Source organism: Dryobates pubescens, chromosome 2 (assembly GCF_014839835.1).
Source record: "Dryobates pubescens isolate bDryPub1 chromosome 2, bDryPub1.pri, whole genome shotgun sequence".
NCBI classification, from domain to species: domain Eukaryota; kingdom Metazoa; phylum Chordata; class Aves; order Piciformes; family Picidae; genus Dryobates; species Dryobates pubescens.
In genome coordinates this window covers 49,086,697-49,104,100 of record NC_071613.1, presented here as the reverse complement: position 1 = coordinate 49,104,100, position 17,404 = coordinate 49,086,697, and the positions used below count along the sequence as shown (strand labels likewise).

Sequence of the window (17,404 nt, the reverse complement as noted above, 5' to 3'; positions counted from 1 at the left end):
GACAGTCCTCCGACGCTCCCGGCGGGCTGAAGTGCCTGACGGGCGCTGCCGAGGCCCGCTGCGGCGGTTACCTCATGGGGTGAGGAGTTATGACTTGCTCCCACAGACTGGTTCTGCCAGGGCTAGCCCGAGAGGGTAAACGAAGTATCTTACCGGCTGTGTATCCCGTGTGCTCGGGGTACCGGGGTGTGAGTGGTGTCGCAGATCGTCACCGTGAGGCTGGTTTGCTAGGTCCCTGCAAATGTATGAGTAACAAGCTCCATTTCAGTCAGTCAGAAACTGAAGTGTCACCGAGGCCTGCTGTCCCTGGTCAAGCCTAAAAGAAAGCAGGCTCCGTGCCCCACCCGGCCGCTTATAAAATCGTGCAGCCGTGTCCCAGGGACAGGGTGGCAGTCCTTCTGGCACACAGCAAACCAGTTTCCTTCACAGCTCTCTCAGCAAAGCCTGAGTCTGGCTATACCTCTTTTGTACTTCCCCCCCCACACCCCCAGCATAGTCTGCTACTTAACAAAAAAAAATTAATTACATCCTTCAAGGCTGCTATTAAGGCTGTTTGAAAGGAGATACAACTATTGATGAGCAGCGGGGAGTGTTTAGGTGAGGGGACTGAAAAAAAAATGCTGTAGAAAAAGATATGAAAAGCATAAAATAAAGTAAACAGAAGAGAGAAATATTCTTTGCGTTGAGTGCTGGGAGAACTCTTTTGTTATTAGAGCTTAAAATACCGCCGTTTATTTCTGCCGCATTTGTTTTCACAGGTCACTACCGCGGTTCGAATCAAACTCCTCCAAGCAAATGTCCCCGACAGGGGGAGGGAGTTGCCTTGGCGACATCGTGTAAACTCAACAGCCTCCTGTAGCAGGACTTGACTGCAGCAAAGCCTGTCTCAGTAATAGAGTACTAAGTACTACGTGCTCAGCAATCAGAAAAACACGCTGAAATAAAATCTGAGTGTGAGTAGTTGCTGTTTGAATTTCTTGCAGCAAAGGAAGATAGCTGTGCATTAAAATGCTCTGTAATTTCTCCTTGGGCTGCAACTCCTCTTTCACACTTCGCTGCTGAAGCACTGGGTAAGATGTTGTTTATGCCTTTTTTTATACAAACTTTTCTGATACTGTTTTGAAGGGGCTTTTATGTATCCAAAAGAAAGGCAACATTTGGAGAAGTTTACCGTGTAATATGACTTTAACTGAATAATATAACGGGATACACATTTGAATGGATTATCTGGTGTTTCACACAAAAATGAGAAATCAAGAGTGCTGGCATCTATAGATGTTTTACATATTTTGTTGGATTACCTTGGTGAGCAGCTATAGGTCATTGAATCTCCCTGTTTCCTTGTCTGTAAACCGAGGTCTGACTGTTACACAGTTGTAACATAGTGCACATCCCTCAAAAAAAAGCGTTGTTTACAATTGCTGAAAAGAAACAATCTAGGATAAATGCACTAATCTCTTGGGGAAGCTCTGTGTGCTTCTAAGTAATTATATTTTTTGCTAATAGAATCAGTAACAAAAGCCTAATTCATTTCCTGTCTTGAGTATTGAGTGGCAAAAGGCTACTGAAACCAAGAAAACCCGCACAGGCCTTTCATTTCCACTGACCTGTGTAGTGACTTTGAAATGGAAGATTCTTATGGACTACTGTTGCTTTCTGTGTGTTGCAAATATCTTGCTATCAGTAGTGTTTGGTCATTAGATGTTTTTTTCTGTATACATTATTAGTACTACTAAGAGCCCTGAGCTCAGCTGCAAAGGAAAAAAATAGGTATTTTTTAATAAACTAAGGATAGGTATTTATGGGGAAATTAAAAACAAACAAACAAACAAAAACCAGAGAGAGAGAAGGAAAAGATAGCTAGGAGTAATATCCAAGGTTGCTGTTAGGAATAACTTGTAATAACATCTATAATAAATGTTGAAAATATTACTACAGAGGGGTTTTCTCTTCCCCTTGGTGTAAGGACAAGCAATGAAGTAACATATGAGAGGAAAACAGGAGAAATAAATTAGCAGCATAAGTGCCATTAGGTCCCCTATTTTTCATAGTGCTACCTATCTATGTATATAATAAATATAATTTTCTATAAAACATACCTTCCATTTAGGCTGACATACAAAGTTCTAAACCAGCCTAATTTGATAGCATATAAATGATGGTTCTACAATGTTTTTGTTTGAGGGGAGGACACCTTGCAGCAAATTAAGCTGATGATTCAAATGTGTGAAACATTTCTGTGAAAGATAATTGCTTTAAGTGGACCTACCATGTGTTTCTTACATGATTAATTAGGAGAACCCATTGCCACATTATGTCAATTATATCAATAAAATAGAACAGTTTACATCATCAAGAAAATAGCAAGATGTTTATGCTATAGAAAAATTCAATATTATCAAGAACATACCTATGTAAAATATATGAATTGTCATCATAAAATGTATGTCATAAATTACCATAGCTTGATTAGCTGTAGGAATAAAATCCTTATAGGCATATTATTACATATTTTTCTATTATGGACTTCTTAACATTCCCCTCTAGAACCTACAGTTGCCTGAGACAGGAATCTGACACTGTTATTCATATATATTAAAATGTATGTTTATATTCATTCATGTGCATTCATACACATAAAACATCTCAAAATATCCTCATAATTTTATGTACAGTAGCTTACGTATTTTATGTTGGGCTTTAAAAAATATATTTATTAAATAATAAAGACACTGGGAAACATTTTCATATGCCTATTAACTAATATTTCTTATTGTATTTTCTTTTAACTCTCTTTAGTTAGTTCTTGTCACTTGAGAAACAACGTTCACCTTGTTTTTCAGAAAGACCCCAAATCCATCAAAACTATTGAGATTAATTTTATTTCAAGAATTGGCTACCTATGATTCCAAATCTTCAAATCTTTTGACTTCACCCTCTCAAGTTTCTTGTTTAAGAGTCTGAAATTTGCAATTGCTCTGTGTTGTTTATCATTGTCTTCTTATGGTACTGTTAATCTTTGAGTTTAATCTTAATAAAGAAAGTTGATTTTTTTGTAGTTGTGAAACTTCTCACAGTAGCTTACTTACTGTGTTCAGGAACAGTGTTAGCTGCAAACAGGATCAATATTGCCCACACATAACTATATTAAACAAGGGGGTGCCATCTATCTCCTTTCCTGCAGCTGTTAGTGGTTCGTTGTGAGAAAAGTTTATTACCATTTTCTAACTGAGGTTAAGGCCCAATAGACACATCTTCGTCTGGAAATACCAATGTCTGGAGACTGCTTGTTGACACTGTGGGAATTCAGTAATGCTTTAGAGATGATGGAGTAATGAAACAGGGGGAATGAAACAAGCTTAAATCACAATGGTGGCATTTCCAATTAAAAGTGTGGGGAGGGCCTTTGTCTATTTTGATCTATTCAGTGTTAAAGCTGATGCTTTAATTTTTTACCACACAATATCATTTTCCTCAGAACCACCTGGTTTAAACTGCTGGTTTAATTTCCTGAAATTGGCTTTTCTAGTGTTCATTCTTTGGCTTTGCTGTTGTGGGCTTGTAGCTCTCCTTGAAAATCCCATTATGATAAACTGAAAATAGAAGGCACAAGTTTGCACAGTGAACGTTATCTTACTGTTGTTTCCGACTGAATTTAGAAATACAGTAAAAGCACAACTTTGAATATGCAAGCAATTATGGATGAGTTCATCTCTATGTGGAATCATTCAAAGCTGGAAAAATTATCTGTAAAGATACCAAAGGATTATTTGGGAATCCTGATGGAAATAGCTTTTAATCGTCTCACGTAGGTGTGGAGATCTTATATAATCCTCATAGAAGGCCAGCATTTTACAGTGCCAGACCACAAATGTACATGGACAGCTCTGTTATTAATTTCCTTGAGCTACTATTATGTCTCTCAACAACCAAGAGTTAAAATATCAAGTGTTTGTAACAATAATTTAGTGTAAGCTTTAAGGTGTTTGGGTTTTATAAATGTAGTACGACTGGAATAATGTATTTTTCTAAACATACAGAGGTACTAAGATAAAAGGTACACTCATGATTAAAGATACTGATTAAGGCCCCATCCTTGAAGGTATTCAAGGTTAGGGTCTTCAGAGCTCTGGGCAACTTAATCTACTGTAGGATATCCCTGCTCACTGCTGTGGGGTTAGGCTAGATGACGTTTGGGAGGTCCCTTCCAACCCAAACCTTTCTTCAATTGTATGATCAGAAAATAACACTGACAGGTCTCATGCCTTATTCTGCATTGTATACATTGAGGTTCTAGCAATAAAAGCTATCTGAATGTTTGCTTCTGTGTATTCACAGGACAGGGCATAGGATGTTAAGTTAAACTACAATATTCTTAGCTATTTCAAATACTTCTGGAATGTTGTTTTGTTTTACGTTCAGATCTAAATAATGAAATACAGTACTCCTTTGTACACGTGAATTGGAAATCAATAAATCAATTAACAAATTTTTTTTTGTTTTTCAGGTTTCTGAACCTTAATACATCTAAGGACAGTATGTCTGACACCCAGCAAAAGAACAGAAGCAAGGAAAGTAGTCTAACAGAAATTGGTAAGTATAAAATGTAACGTGCAATTGGAAGAAAAAAAGGGCAATGTTAGCTTGAAATCTGGCTACTTGTCAAAACCAAGCAACCACCAAAAAAAATTGGAACCAAGCTTGAGACTTATTTTCCATCCTTGAAAAGCCCTGAGATTTATTTTGGTTTAAATAGCTTTCCTATTTATAAATGCTCTACTTTTGCAGAACTTCTGTCAATATTTTTCTTGTATTCCTGTTCTGCTGAAATAGGAGCTGTAAGTGGATTTTATGTTTTTTGTAGATATTATTTACTTTCATAGCACTAAAGAATTTATGCATTTACATTTCAAAAAATCTAACAGGAAGTAGGTATCTTAGCAAAATGAAAAATGCCTTTTTGTTTTTCCCCCTCTGACAGTTGCTTCCTGTACTTCTTTGTAATAACATTTCAATGTCCAAAACCAACTGTGTGCATTGTGTTAACAGTCACTGTGTTATACTGCTTTTGTGCAAATACTAATGTATTATTGCAGGTCATGGAAGTGTTGTTGCTCTTCAGAATGCAGATAACAAAATGAAAGAAATGCATGAATCATACAAAGCTCTGGGAAAAAAATAGTAAGTAGTATTAATATTTAATTTGCAGTCAAGTATGCAAAAATGAAGATAAAGCAGGTAGTATTGCATGAGTAAAAAATATTTCCTTAGTGCCAGATCTTATATACAGCTATATATATGTTGTGTAGTGTTTCTGTCTTCCTGATGTCAATTACTGGCCATTGCTGGAGGCAGGATATTGCATTAGATGAACAAATTATTTTGTACAATATGAAATAAAGCATAGTACGTGGTTTTAGCTCAGCATTTGATTTATTAAAAACAATTATCTTGCATACAGCTTTAAGATTAATTTAATCTATATTTTTGTCCCTCTTTGCAGTTGTTTATCTTTTCCCATATTTGTTTTTTCCATTCAGAAACCAGGTGGCAGAAATCTGGGGCTTGCCTGCACAGCCTCTATTCTTTAAGGCAGGCCATAGAGTATTTCTTAAATAACAAAAGGACATCTGGTCTTCAGAATTCTTATGACACCCTTTCCTGATGATTCATAAAAAATGTACACTGGAAGTTTTTGTCAAGGTGTGCAATATGTTTTTCCATTCCTGTTGTTGCTTGCCTTACATTGTTTGCCATTCATTCTCTGTGTCTCTCACATTACTATTGGCTGCTTCCAGGGAGAGCCATAATGTTCCAGATGGACAAAGAAGAAAACACTTGGGCGTTCTTGGATCTTACATCTTATTCTCAAGTCTGAGAACATGTCTCCTTCCACTTATTTTCACACTGTATTTTGGTTTTTTTGCTTTTGCCTTTTAGCCAAGTAGCACCAGCATCTGGAGGGTGGCCAGATCAACAAGTGGCACGTTTTCCAAACAAAAACCAGCTAACATCACAGATGAGACCTCACATTTCTTTACCTTTCTTCCTGAAGAAAGAGAGTGTGGGGCAGGGCTTTGATTTCAGCTTTCTGCTACAAGCCTCATGTCCAGAATCTAACATTTCAAAATCATTTATGGATCTAAATCATTTCCAGATAATTAAAGCACAAATACAACAAAGTAAGTTCAGTTGTAAAAGTCATAATTTTTGTGTGAAATTATATATCAAATAAGATGGCAAAGCTTTAGAAGTCTTTTCTCTTTAAACTTTGTCTTCATGTCTATTATCTATGCCTATCTGACTTACATTAAAGCAGGCTTCAGCCATGCTGACCCTTTTCTTTAATCATGTGTGTGTGTATTTGTGAAAAGAAGGAGATAAAGAGAGGCAATAACAGATTTCACCACTCCTCTTACTCTGAATAATGAAACTGAACCCACAGAAGGTGTAATTCTCTGTAGCTGGAGTGGGGCCATGACGGCATCTTTCATTTTTTTTCCTTATACTGGGAATATTAATTAGCCACATATTAAAGTTGGCAATCATCTGAAACTGAGGAGAAGTATTTGCTTACATTATTAGACCACTTTAAAAGTACTTTTAAATTATCATATTTCATAGTCTTCTATAGGAAAAGGGATTATGAATGTCAATATCACAAATTTCAACTTGCAGTGTTTTCCTGTACAGCAGATTTATAATATAGTCCTACAACCACACATCAGACAGAGTCTAGGTCCCCAAATCCCTACAGTTTGAAGTTATAAATTAAAGGTGTAGTCTGTTTAAAAATACTAGATTAATATTTTATTTGGTTTGATTTTTAAGGGCTCAAAACCAGGAACAGGAGGTCTGAGGTAAGATGGTGTTATGTATAAAACTGAGCACAAGTAAAAGAATTATATGCTTTCAAAATCTTAAAAGATGGAAATACAGAAGCAGTGTAGGTAGTTTGCTATGCTTAGTCTTCTTCTTTTATTGATGATGAACACAAAGTATTTTTACATATATTTTGTACATATATGTGTGTCACCAAGTCTTCAGACCAGTCTCAACAATTTGTCAATAAGGTATTGCATCAGGGATTTGGTGGAGGTGAAGAGCTGGAAGTTCCAAAATATATTAAACCTTTAAAAATAGAATATGGAAGTTAAAGTATGTATGTCTTCTATGTGAAACATATTAGATGTTAGATTAGCATGATGAAAATCAATAAAATCGAAGCTGAGTTGGAGAGCAGTCTTGATATTAGATAATTGCTGGGGAAAAAAAGCCTTAGGATTAAATGTATTTGGCATGAAATTGTGATTCTGTGAAACTCTGTGATAACCATAAATAGAATTAGTGACAAAACTTTGGTACTTACAAACTAGTAGTTCACACCACATGAGCTTTCAAAGGTACAAAAGCTCAAATATACTGTATTTAGAAAAAAGATAATTTGGTCTTTACGGATATAAATAATATTTAATAGTCCTTTGTACAAAAAACTTGACTCATTGAATCAATTCTATGCTTTAATGGACACACTACAGACTACAATGGTGTTCATAGAAAAAAAAGTGAAGTGTAGAAGTAATAGCAGAGTTGTGACAGCTCTGGAAAAAAAGGAAAATAACCAAAACATTTCAAATGGAGGGAAATGTTTAAGAAAAGTAATTTAGCTGATCTTAGTGTGATTTAATACAGATTTATTTCATGTCTTAGGCTGCGATGATTTCTAGACACATATAATTTGGGATAAACTGAGCATTCATATTAATGCTATGCAGCCTAGACAAAGCCTTCAAAACTGTAAATTTGAAGCCAACACACATTGCTTTTCCTGGCACATTCAAGCCTCAGTTTGCCCTTGGAATGCAAACAAAAATTTCCTGCAGATTGCAAACTGATGTTGAAAATAGACATGCAAATGAGTACTCGGAGCATATGACTGGGTGATTATTTCTATTTCTTTCATCTGCATAAAAATGTACAGTACATTCAAGCTTATTTTTTCTCCATTTCCTATAGAAGGAAGAACAGAAATATTATTTTCAGAAAACTATTCCCTGTTCAGCTGAGTAGTCACAACAAAGAACTCCAATATTAGTTCCATACTCTTTCAAAGATACACAATACCTTTTAACTAATGGAATAGGAGGAGAAGGGAGGAATAAGAAAATGCATCAACCCCCCTCCTTCAACAGACTTCTCTGTTAATGCCATATAAAAATGGCTTTTGGATGGTGAAGTGCAGACTGTGCTATTTTCCAATGTGCTTAAAACTCTGTGAGCTGTATCTGTGGCCCATACAATATGGTTTATAGAGTTTTCTAATACTAGGGAAGCTCTGTGTGTTTAGATTTATAATAATGTCTTTTAAACTCTATTAATAACTTGTAAGAATTGTTTTCTCCATGGATAAAATAGTATTCTACTTCGACAGTCTAGCTTTTGCTTTTAAAAAACATTACTTGTATGAGATGTAGTTTCATTGGGAGTATTAGTACTGATGTCAGCATTCTTTGGAGGGTTACATAAAAAGGCTTTAAAGACCAGTGTAAGAGTGGTGCTCTCACTCAGGCAAAGTGCACAGCAAGAAAGAACAAAGATTTTGGACGTGAAGCCACTGACCAGCCTTTGAATTCAACAAGCAAACATTCTTTGTGCCATAAGACATAGTTAATAACTAACAAGATGATTTGTATGTGTGGGCAAAGATTATTATTTTTAAATCATGGAGAATGGCTTGTGCCTTTTAGCAAAGGATCCAACTTTCTGAGCTATAAAATATATGGAAATAGTTCTGGATGTGAGAAAATTCATGTATTGATGCGAGAAAATTCATGCATTTTCTCAGAGTTTAAGTATTACATTTCATATTAAATGAAATATGGGAATATGTAAGAGAATAATCCTATTCTGATGTCTTAGTCTGCTTTGTTCTTAGTGATTACATTTTACCTGTATCTGTTGCAAAGGACATGATTAATGGTTTCTATGGAAATTACAGTTGCATTTGCCACCAGTGACGTTTCAGCCTGCAAGAATAATTCATCTCACTCTGCTTGAGGATAATATTGTCACTGAAAGCACCAACATCAGAAATATTTTGGATATTATGACCTCTGTTCCTCAGCCTGTAAACCCAGTTACTAAATTTTCTCAATATCAGCTAGGCAAGCTATTAAAAAGGCATGCTGAAAAGTCGCCACACCTGATTGTGGCTACTACTTCTGATAAGTTCACTCCAGTGAAAGACTTGTACTACTTCAGCACAAGTAACTATTTTAAGTACCCTAGCAACAAGAAAGAAGAAAGTCAAAGCAATTTAAAATGGAGGGAAGCTGATGCAGCTACTAATACTGAAGAGAATGACCAGGTGAAATACCAGTTTTCAGTGGCTTGTAAGAACATAGATCTTATGACCCAAGCTGGTTTCTGTGATTATAGTCATGCCTACTTGAGCTCCAGTAATCCTCTGATAAACGGTGGAATATTTACAGCTCAGGCAACATTTACAATGTCAAGCAACAGCAATGCTTCAGGAGCTTGCAATAAGGAAAGAAGAGCAGAGAATTGCTGTAGAACTGCTTTAGAAGGAGGAAATACTAGAGAGATGATACTGGATTATAGTCTATGTGAAGATGCCAAGAGTGAGAACTTTATACTTGACAATCATGATTTAGATTCTTCATGTAAAATTGAAGTGATAGAAACCCACCATGCCTTAGGAGATAATTCAATAGCTGCAGTAATTCCCAGAGTAGAAGTGAAAGATCATACTGGAAAACAGACAGAAAATAGTATTTGCCTCTCTAATTTTGAAAGGGAAAAAGAAGCATTGTCAGAAGTTACTTCGAAAGACCAAGGTGAGCTTGTACATGTTGTTCATGTTACATTCTCTGAACAAGAGCCAGCTAGGGAACCACACATTGCTAAACAACCTGCCACAAAAACCAGTGTCCTTCGTAGCCTGCCTCCTCATGTTACTCAGAGCTTCAACATTCTTGCTCGCAAAGAAAATGACAAAACTAAAATAAAGATGAATAGAAATAAATGTACAGCAAAATCCAAAATGAAGAGCAAGGTAAAAATATCTGAAGACCTAATTGTTTCAGATGAGATTTCCACAAAACGCAATGCCAAAAGTAAGATTTTCTCATCTTTGGAACGAGCACACATGGAATCTGAGACTTCACCAAAGCACCAACCTCCCCATCCTCTAGCAGACAAAGACCTTTTTCCTCAGAGGGCTCAGAAACTTAAAAAGCAAAGTTCCTCCTGCAATTGCAAAAATTCAGTTATCTTAAAGAAACCTGTCACTCCACTTCCTTTGCTGCGTGCACGGTCTGCTTCAGGTTTTGTAGATCTGAAATACAGTGATATGTTCAAGAAAATAAATCCAAATGATCAAGGTCCAGGTATTTATGAAATGTTTGGAACTCCTGTCTACTCCCATATGCGTGAGCTTGACCAACATGAGAACAGATTTTATGGAGGTGTTTGTTCTGCTCCATCTGGGAGATGTACTGCTAGGACCTGCAGATCTACCAGCAGTAGAAGGAGAGAGAGCAGCCAAGTAAGAAATACTCCAAAGAGAGCTTGTTCTCGGTCAAAGAAGACTGTACCTAGCACTAAACAAAAGCAGAAAGATTTAGTTACAAAGGGTGGAAGTACCAAGCTGAGTGACAGCAATACAGAGCAAGGTAATATAATAATTTCAGATTCAGATTTTCAAAGACACACTTCAAGGACCATGACATTGTTTCATGAAGTCACAAATGATCAGCTTGTGATTTTAGAAGAGCTTTCACAATCAACTAAGCAAAATAAAAGTTCTTCAAATTCAAACTTATCAGCTATAAAAGAAGTCTCTTTGGAGGAGTCTTTAGACAGTCAGGATGTATCCAACCATCAGAGAGCCTCCAACTGTAGCCAAACCTTTCACTTCAAAGATAAAGACTACAGAGAATGTGTTGCTCTAACTAGCAGTCTTATGACAACAGATCAGAATACTTGTGTGCCCTATTATGGGGTGGATATGGATGGCTGCAAAGGCCTGGAATCAAATGAGGCCTCCTTCAAGTCTACAAATAAATGTGAAGCATTGCCCTTTTCATATGGACTGGAGTGTCAACCCCCTACACACACACGTCACAACAGTGGTTTGGCAAATGAATTCACTCATCCTTCAATAACTCAAACAAAAGGTGTTACAAGCCCCAGTTTCCAGACAAGTGAAGATATTTTGTCCTGTGCAGATAATAAGGATGTGACTGATGAGTTGCTCTGTTGTCTGGCTGAAGAATTGCTAATGCTTGAAGAAAAGGACATCAGATCTTCAGGAACAAAAAACACAGCTTCTAAAATGCTAAATACACATATTAAAGAAGAAGAAAATAGGATGACTGGAGATAGACCAATAGTAAACAGTGCACTAGAGAAGGTAAAAGTAATTTCTTGTAACTTTCTAGCTCACTTGAGTAATGCTCCTAACAGATGTTTGGATAAAAGATAGGAAATATGTACTTATTAATGGTCAGGTCTCTTTCCCTTGGTCCAGCTGCCCATTGATTCTTCCAGTGCTCAGTTGAGGATACCCATGGTTGAGGCTGCATATTAGGACTTGGGCCAGATGGTACTAAGGCATGATAGGAGTGGCTATCAATAGTTTATGTGCTTGGTCAGGATAAATTGAGAAATTGTAGTGAATAAAAAGGAGAGGTTATTTTTAACCAAAGAGCGTGTATAAAAAGGTGCTGAGGCAAGAGTGCTCAAGCGAAAACTCTTGTGATCTTGATACCCAAGGATCATGAAAAGGCACTAAAAATGGTTCTTGCATAGGTGATCCTGCTCTGGCAGGGGTGTTGGACAAGGTGATCTTTCGAGGTCCCTTCCAACGCCTAAAGTTCTGTGATTCTGTGATATCCAAAAGGGCAATTTTCTTGAATCTGAGTACAACCAGATACTTTTCTGGTTGTATATTTGTAACTACAAGTATTAGCTTCTCAGACAGACTTAAGGCTGATGAGTAGTGTTTAATCAAAACTTCAAGCTCAGAATTCTTAGATTCTGGCCTACAAATCAGTTAAAAGCCTTCATCTACTAAGATGCTCATCTACCAGTATTGCTTCGCCTTGGGCCTTATCTATTTAAATAAACAAAAAATATAAAGACATTTCTTTCGCCACATGCTGATAGGCTTCCTTATGCTTCTACAGACACAGGTGCCAATTAGATCTCCATTCTCACTTCTCCTAAGGAGATCAATGGCCAGATGGAATAGTTACTGCCATCTTTCTGAAGCAGTCTTTTCTTCCTGTGAAGCTAAATTGTAATCAGACTTAGGTTACACATTACCCAGAGCAAGGCAGTAGTCATACTTAACCTCCAGCTTAGCAAACTGTACCAGTGTGACAAAGGAAAAAAAATTACTAAGCAGAGGTATATCCTGCTCTTTTCAGTCATCCTTTTGTCTGTCTTCCTGTCAATGGGAAAAGTTGTGATGCCATAATCTTCTGGTTATGCACTATTGTAATATATACTTGAAAATATTTACTTAGTCTTAGTACATCAATTATATCCATGAGTTGGGCAATGAGTATATATAAATCTATAGAGAAGAATCATGCCAAGTAGAGTTTATTCCTTATAAAAATGTAAGGGTAATATGGAGCCTTTCTTTTCCTTCCTGTTTTCTCCCCACATTGACTGTCATCTTTCAAGCAAAGTTACAGTAAAGCCTTTCTGGCATCAAATGAAGAAAATGACCTGCTAAACTCTGAGGAATCTGATAAATTACCAGGAAGCATTTTAACTTACAAAGACCCTGTCACATGGACAAGAGGTGAAGTCCTTGGAAAGGGAGCCTATGGCACGGTAAGTTAAGGTTTAAGTATGCTAAGAGATGCAGTGGTCATCTTTGAGCTACATCTTATAACTGACTGTTCTGTTTGTCAAAACCCTGTTTGGATTATACAATGGGACACGAAACACAATGAGAGAGTGATTGCCCATTGGAATGGGCTGCCCGAGGAGGTGGTGGAGTCACCATCACTGGAGTTGTTCAGGAGGAGACTTGATAGGGTGCTTGGTTGCATGGTTTAGTTGGTTGGGTGGTGTTGGATGATAGGTTGGACACAATGATCTTGAATGTCTCTTCCAACCTGCTCTATTCTATTCTATTCTATTCTATTCTATTCTATTCTATTCTTCTAAACACAAAGACAGTATTTAAAATAAGTAAATAATCAGGTTTATTTCATGTTTCATTTTAATTAATGCTGGTTTCATTGTAGGTATACTGTGGTCTGACAAGCCACGGACAATTAATAGCTGTAAAACAGGTTGTTTTGGATACGTCTGATCAACTCACTACAGAAAAGGAGTATCAGAAGCTTCACGAGGAAGTCAATCTTCTGAAGACGTTGAAGCATGTCAATATTGTGACATATTTAGGAACTTGTCTGGAAGACAACATTTTAAGCATTTTCATGGAGTTTGTTCCTGGTGGCTCAATTTCTAGTATTATTCATCGTTTTGGTCCATTGCCAGAAACTGTTCTTTGTAAATATACAAAACAAATTCTACAAGGTGTTGCCTATTTACATGACAATTGTGTGGTACATAGAGATATTAAAGGCAAAAACGTGATGCTGATGCCAAATGGTGTAGTAAAGTTAATCGACTTTGGCTGTGCCAGGCGTTTAGCTTGGGTAAGCCTTAGCGGCACACAGAGTGAGATGCTCAAGTCTCTGCATGGGACTCCATACTGGATGGCACCAGAAGTTATAAATGAATCTGGATATGGAAGAAAATCAGACATCTGGAGCGTTGGCTGCACCGTATTTGAGATGGCAACAGGAAAACCACCACTGGCCTCCATGGATAGGATAGCAGCCATGTTCTACATTGGGGCCTACAGAGGACTGATGCCTTCCCTACCTGATCGATTCTCCAACTCTGCAGTGGATTTTGTGCACGTGTGTTTAACCAGGTATGTGGATGTTTATCTGAAAAATGAAAGGGAAAATGCAGAGAGTTTGTTATCATAGAGCCTGTTGATGGGAGCTTTGGTTACCTCTTGTGGTGCGTATGACTGTATTGTAAATTTCTAGGTTTATCAACATTTTGGGAAAGCTTTTAAATAAAACAGCTTTACTTTCTATAATGGTATAAAAAAGCCCTCACAAATTTTCTTTTTGTGGGCCTTATACTCATAATTTATTTTCCCCATAATTTCCACACAGAAACCTTTGAGTTTTAAACAAAATGTCTGCTAAATTTCTTTGATGTGCCTTGCTGTTCCAGTATCACACTGGCAGAGCCTGGCCTATGTTAGGCAAATTGTTTTGAGGTCAATATGCTAAATGAAAGAGCTTTCACTCATTTACAATTTTCTGCAATAGAAAAAATTATCACTGCCAGTTTATTTGCAACATAAAGTTCTCTCTACAAAAAATAAACCCCCAAAACAACCTAACACTAGTATTCACCCATTGTAAGAATTATTTTTGTGATATTTGTTCTAAATATCAGCTTTGTCTGAGATGTTTAAACAGCCTATTGATTTGGACATCTGACCTTGGCAGGTGGTCTTTATAAAATTACTTGCAGCCTTTTTACACATCTCTAAAGACCAGACTTGAGCACCAGAGAGAGACATGTTTGGTGGGTATGGCACTGGTCTTGGAGGCAGGAAACCTGATGTCTAATTTCTGGATCACAATTGTTATGGTATGGTTACGGTTCCTGTGGGTTGTATAACACTAACCAGAAAAATTATGGAGTGTGTGGAGTGACATCATATATACTTTGATTCAGAGACAACAGTGTTTTAAAGATAGAAGGAATTGTTAGGTAGAAAGAAACATACAGATACAAAGCATTGACCTCTTTCAGTAAAATCTTTACTTTTTCAGAAGTCAGGATGCACCTGTGGTGGCAAACTTTTAATGTACAATCTCACCGTGTCTTAAATCTAAACAACTCCCTTATCCCATCTTCCTCAATAGTTTATTATTTAAGAAATCAGTGTCCTTTACTGCCTTCTCCCATGTTTTTTCTCCAGCTTGAGGGTTGAAAAAGCACAAAGCCCACGGCTCTAGCAAGCCAATTTTGTAACTACAGTCCTGTAATTCCCTATGGGCTCCTTAACATGCCTGATATTGGCTGGAGATGATGGAACAGCTTCATTGATGCAGGACCAAACAAATCATCTTCACCCTTCTTAAAAACATTATTGGTGCACCTGAAACATTAGAATTGTTCAGAGTTTTGCAAGGAATTCCGAGGAACAAAGAATGAGTTCTGGAATAATTCAGCTTTGTAATTCATAAATTCCAACAGTCTCTTGCCGTAAATCCTGCCTTCCTTTCTACCAGCTTTATCAAAAGAACACTAAAAATGAGTAATGAGGGGAGAAAAGAGAAGGAATAAAAGGGTAGGTTTGCATTTACATTTTACAGACAGTTACATCACAGCCATGCATATTTATTTTCTGTACTGATTTGTTTCAAACCTCCAATGCAGAGATCAACATGAACGCCCTTCTGCTCTGCAGTTGCTGGACCATCCCTTTGTGAAAGGAAGACAGTGAATTTTTGAAACCTCTTGCCAAATGAGTATACATTTTCCATATTAAACGTTTCCATTTGTGAAGAAAGATCAAAAGGAACTGGACTTAAAGTGACAGCAGACATGACTAGAGAGCGATTGTGCACACGGAGTCTATTATTAGCACTATGATTAAAGCACTGTTTTTTGCATTCATCGGAGTGGGCATTCCTTCACTGTGAGCACAGGGCCACATTTTGTTGTATTTGGAGAGACTTCAAGAGAAAAAATCACACATCACTGTCACTGCTATGTGACGGCAAGGTAAGGTGGAATGCCAGTTTCTCTGTGAAAACCTATGGAATGCATGTTGTTGGCAGAAGGCATCACAGATGCTGGAAGCTTTGTGAAGGCTCTGCATGAAGCTCTACTCAGACTTGCAGATGAGTCATTAAGTGTGCCTGTGATGATCCCACAGGAACCCCAAACCATGTAGCTCCATTGGCATAAAACCTACAGAGGTTTTTATTTAGCTAGATGGGCCCTTTAATTTTTAACTGGTGAAATTGACTGCATTTTGCATACATGTATCAGTCCTTTGTTAGAGGCACACCCTCTCACTATGAGATCCTGTAGTGATAATGAGAAGAGATACCCAAGTGTATAGATGTACACCTTTATTAATCTTACATAATTTCCTAATCAGGCTATAATTATGAATTTAAACTTTGAAACTGTCTTTTCTCATGAGGTGTCACAGAATGGTCTGGGTTAAAAGAGACCTCCAAAGGTCATCTAGCCCAACCCCCTCTGCAGTAAGCAGGGGCATCCTCAACAAGATCAGGTTGCCCAGACCCCTGCTGAGCCTCGCCTTGAGTATCTCCAGGGATGGGGTCCCAACCACCTCCCCAGGCAGTTTGAGGTCACAGAATGGATGAGGTTAGAAGGGGCCTTTGCAGACACTCTGGTCCAATCCCACTGCTCAGAGCAGGGTTGACTGAAGCAGATTTCTCAGCTCCCTTGTCCCATTGGCTTAGAGTATTGCCAAGAAAGGAGACCCCATAGCTTCTAGAGCAGCATGTTTCAGCCTTCAACCACCTTCATGGGAAAAAATGCTTCTGTGTTTGAACAGATTGTCTTGCATGTCAGGTTGTGCCCATTGTCTCTTGTCCTGTCACTGGTAACACTGAAGAGTTTGGGTTTGTTCTCCCTACTGACCCCATCAGGTATCCAGACCATCAAAAGCACAAGAGCATGAACCTTTCTCATGTTTTTAAGGCTGTAAGATGTTTGAATCACTAGACAGTCTATTGCTATTTTTAATATCCTTAATCCAAAATAAAACAGCAAATTGGATTCTGGATCTGTTTTGGGAGAACTTGAGCGTGTAGTGTCTAATTAAAGGACAGGTAACAGTCTCATCTGCACTGCAAAAATAACTTTTACAGATACTATAACTAGCTACTAACTCCACACAATTAAATTTGAAGATTATTATATATATTAAATAAACCAGGTGTTAGTATTTAGGTTGTCCTCTTTCTGATAAAGCTCCTTCCTATACAAATTTAAAATTTCAGGGGAATGAGACACTGTAGGAACCAAAACTCAATTTCACTGCCCAAAAATGCAGTGAACCCTACACCTTTGTGAGCACCTAGGCTCCAAGAACAGATGTAGAACTCATCCCTATGACTGTTAAAGGCTGAGCTCTCAAGAATCCAGAACTCTGACTGCAGTGTCAGGAGCAACATGAAAATCAGTGGTGTGTTTCTTCTAAAAAAAAAAAAAGTTTAACATCAAATCTGCTTTCCCCAGAGCGCTAAACATCTTAGTTAAGCAAATAGCTTTAAACTTCATT

At 37.5% G+C, this 17,404-nt stretch overlaps 1 protein-coding gene across 1 annotated transcript; it reads left to right on the top strand.

The window, feature by feature from the left end:
- Nucleotides 1-904: 904 nt before the first annotated feature.
- Nucleotides 905-15,601, top strand: MAP3K19 (mitogen-activated protein kinase kinase kinase 19; the record flags this gene model as incomplete). Its single annotated transcript, XM_054173533.1, has 10 exons — nucleotides 905-960; nucleotides 3,668-3,808; nucleotides 4,508-4,578; nucleotides 5,097-5,181; nucleotides 5,941-6,182; nucleotides 6,832-6,860; nucleotides 8,999-11,434; nucleotides 12,715-12,867; nucleotides 13,287-13,984; nucleotides 15,520-15,601. Coding segments are annotated over 10 exons (3,978 nt in total), but the record flags the coding sequence as incomplete, so codon positions are not given.
- Between the last annotated feature and the right edge of the window lie 1,803 nt (nucleotides 15,602-17,404).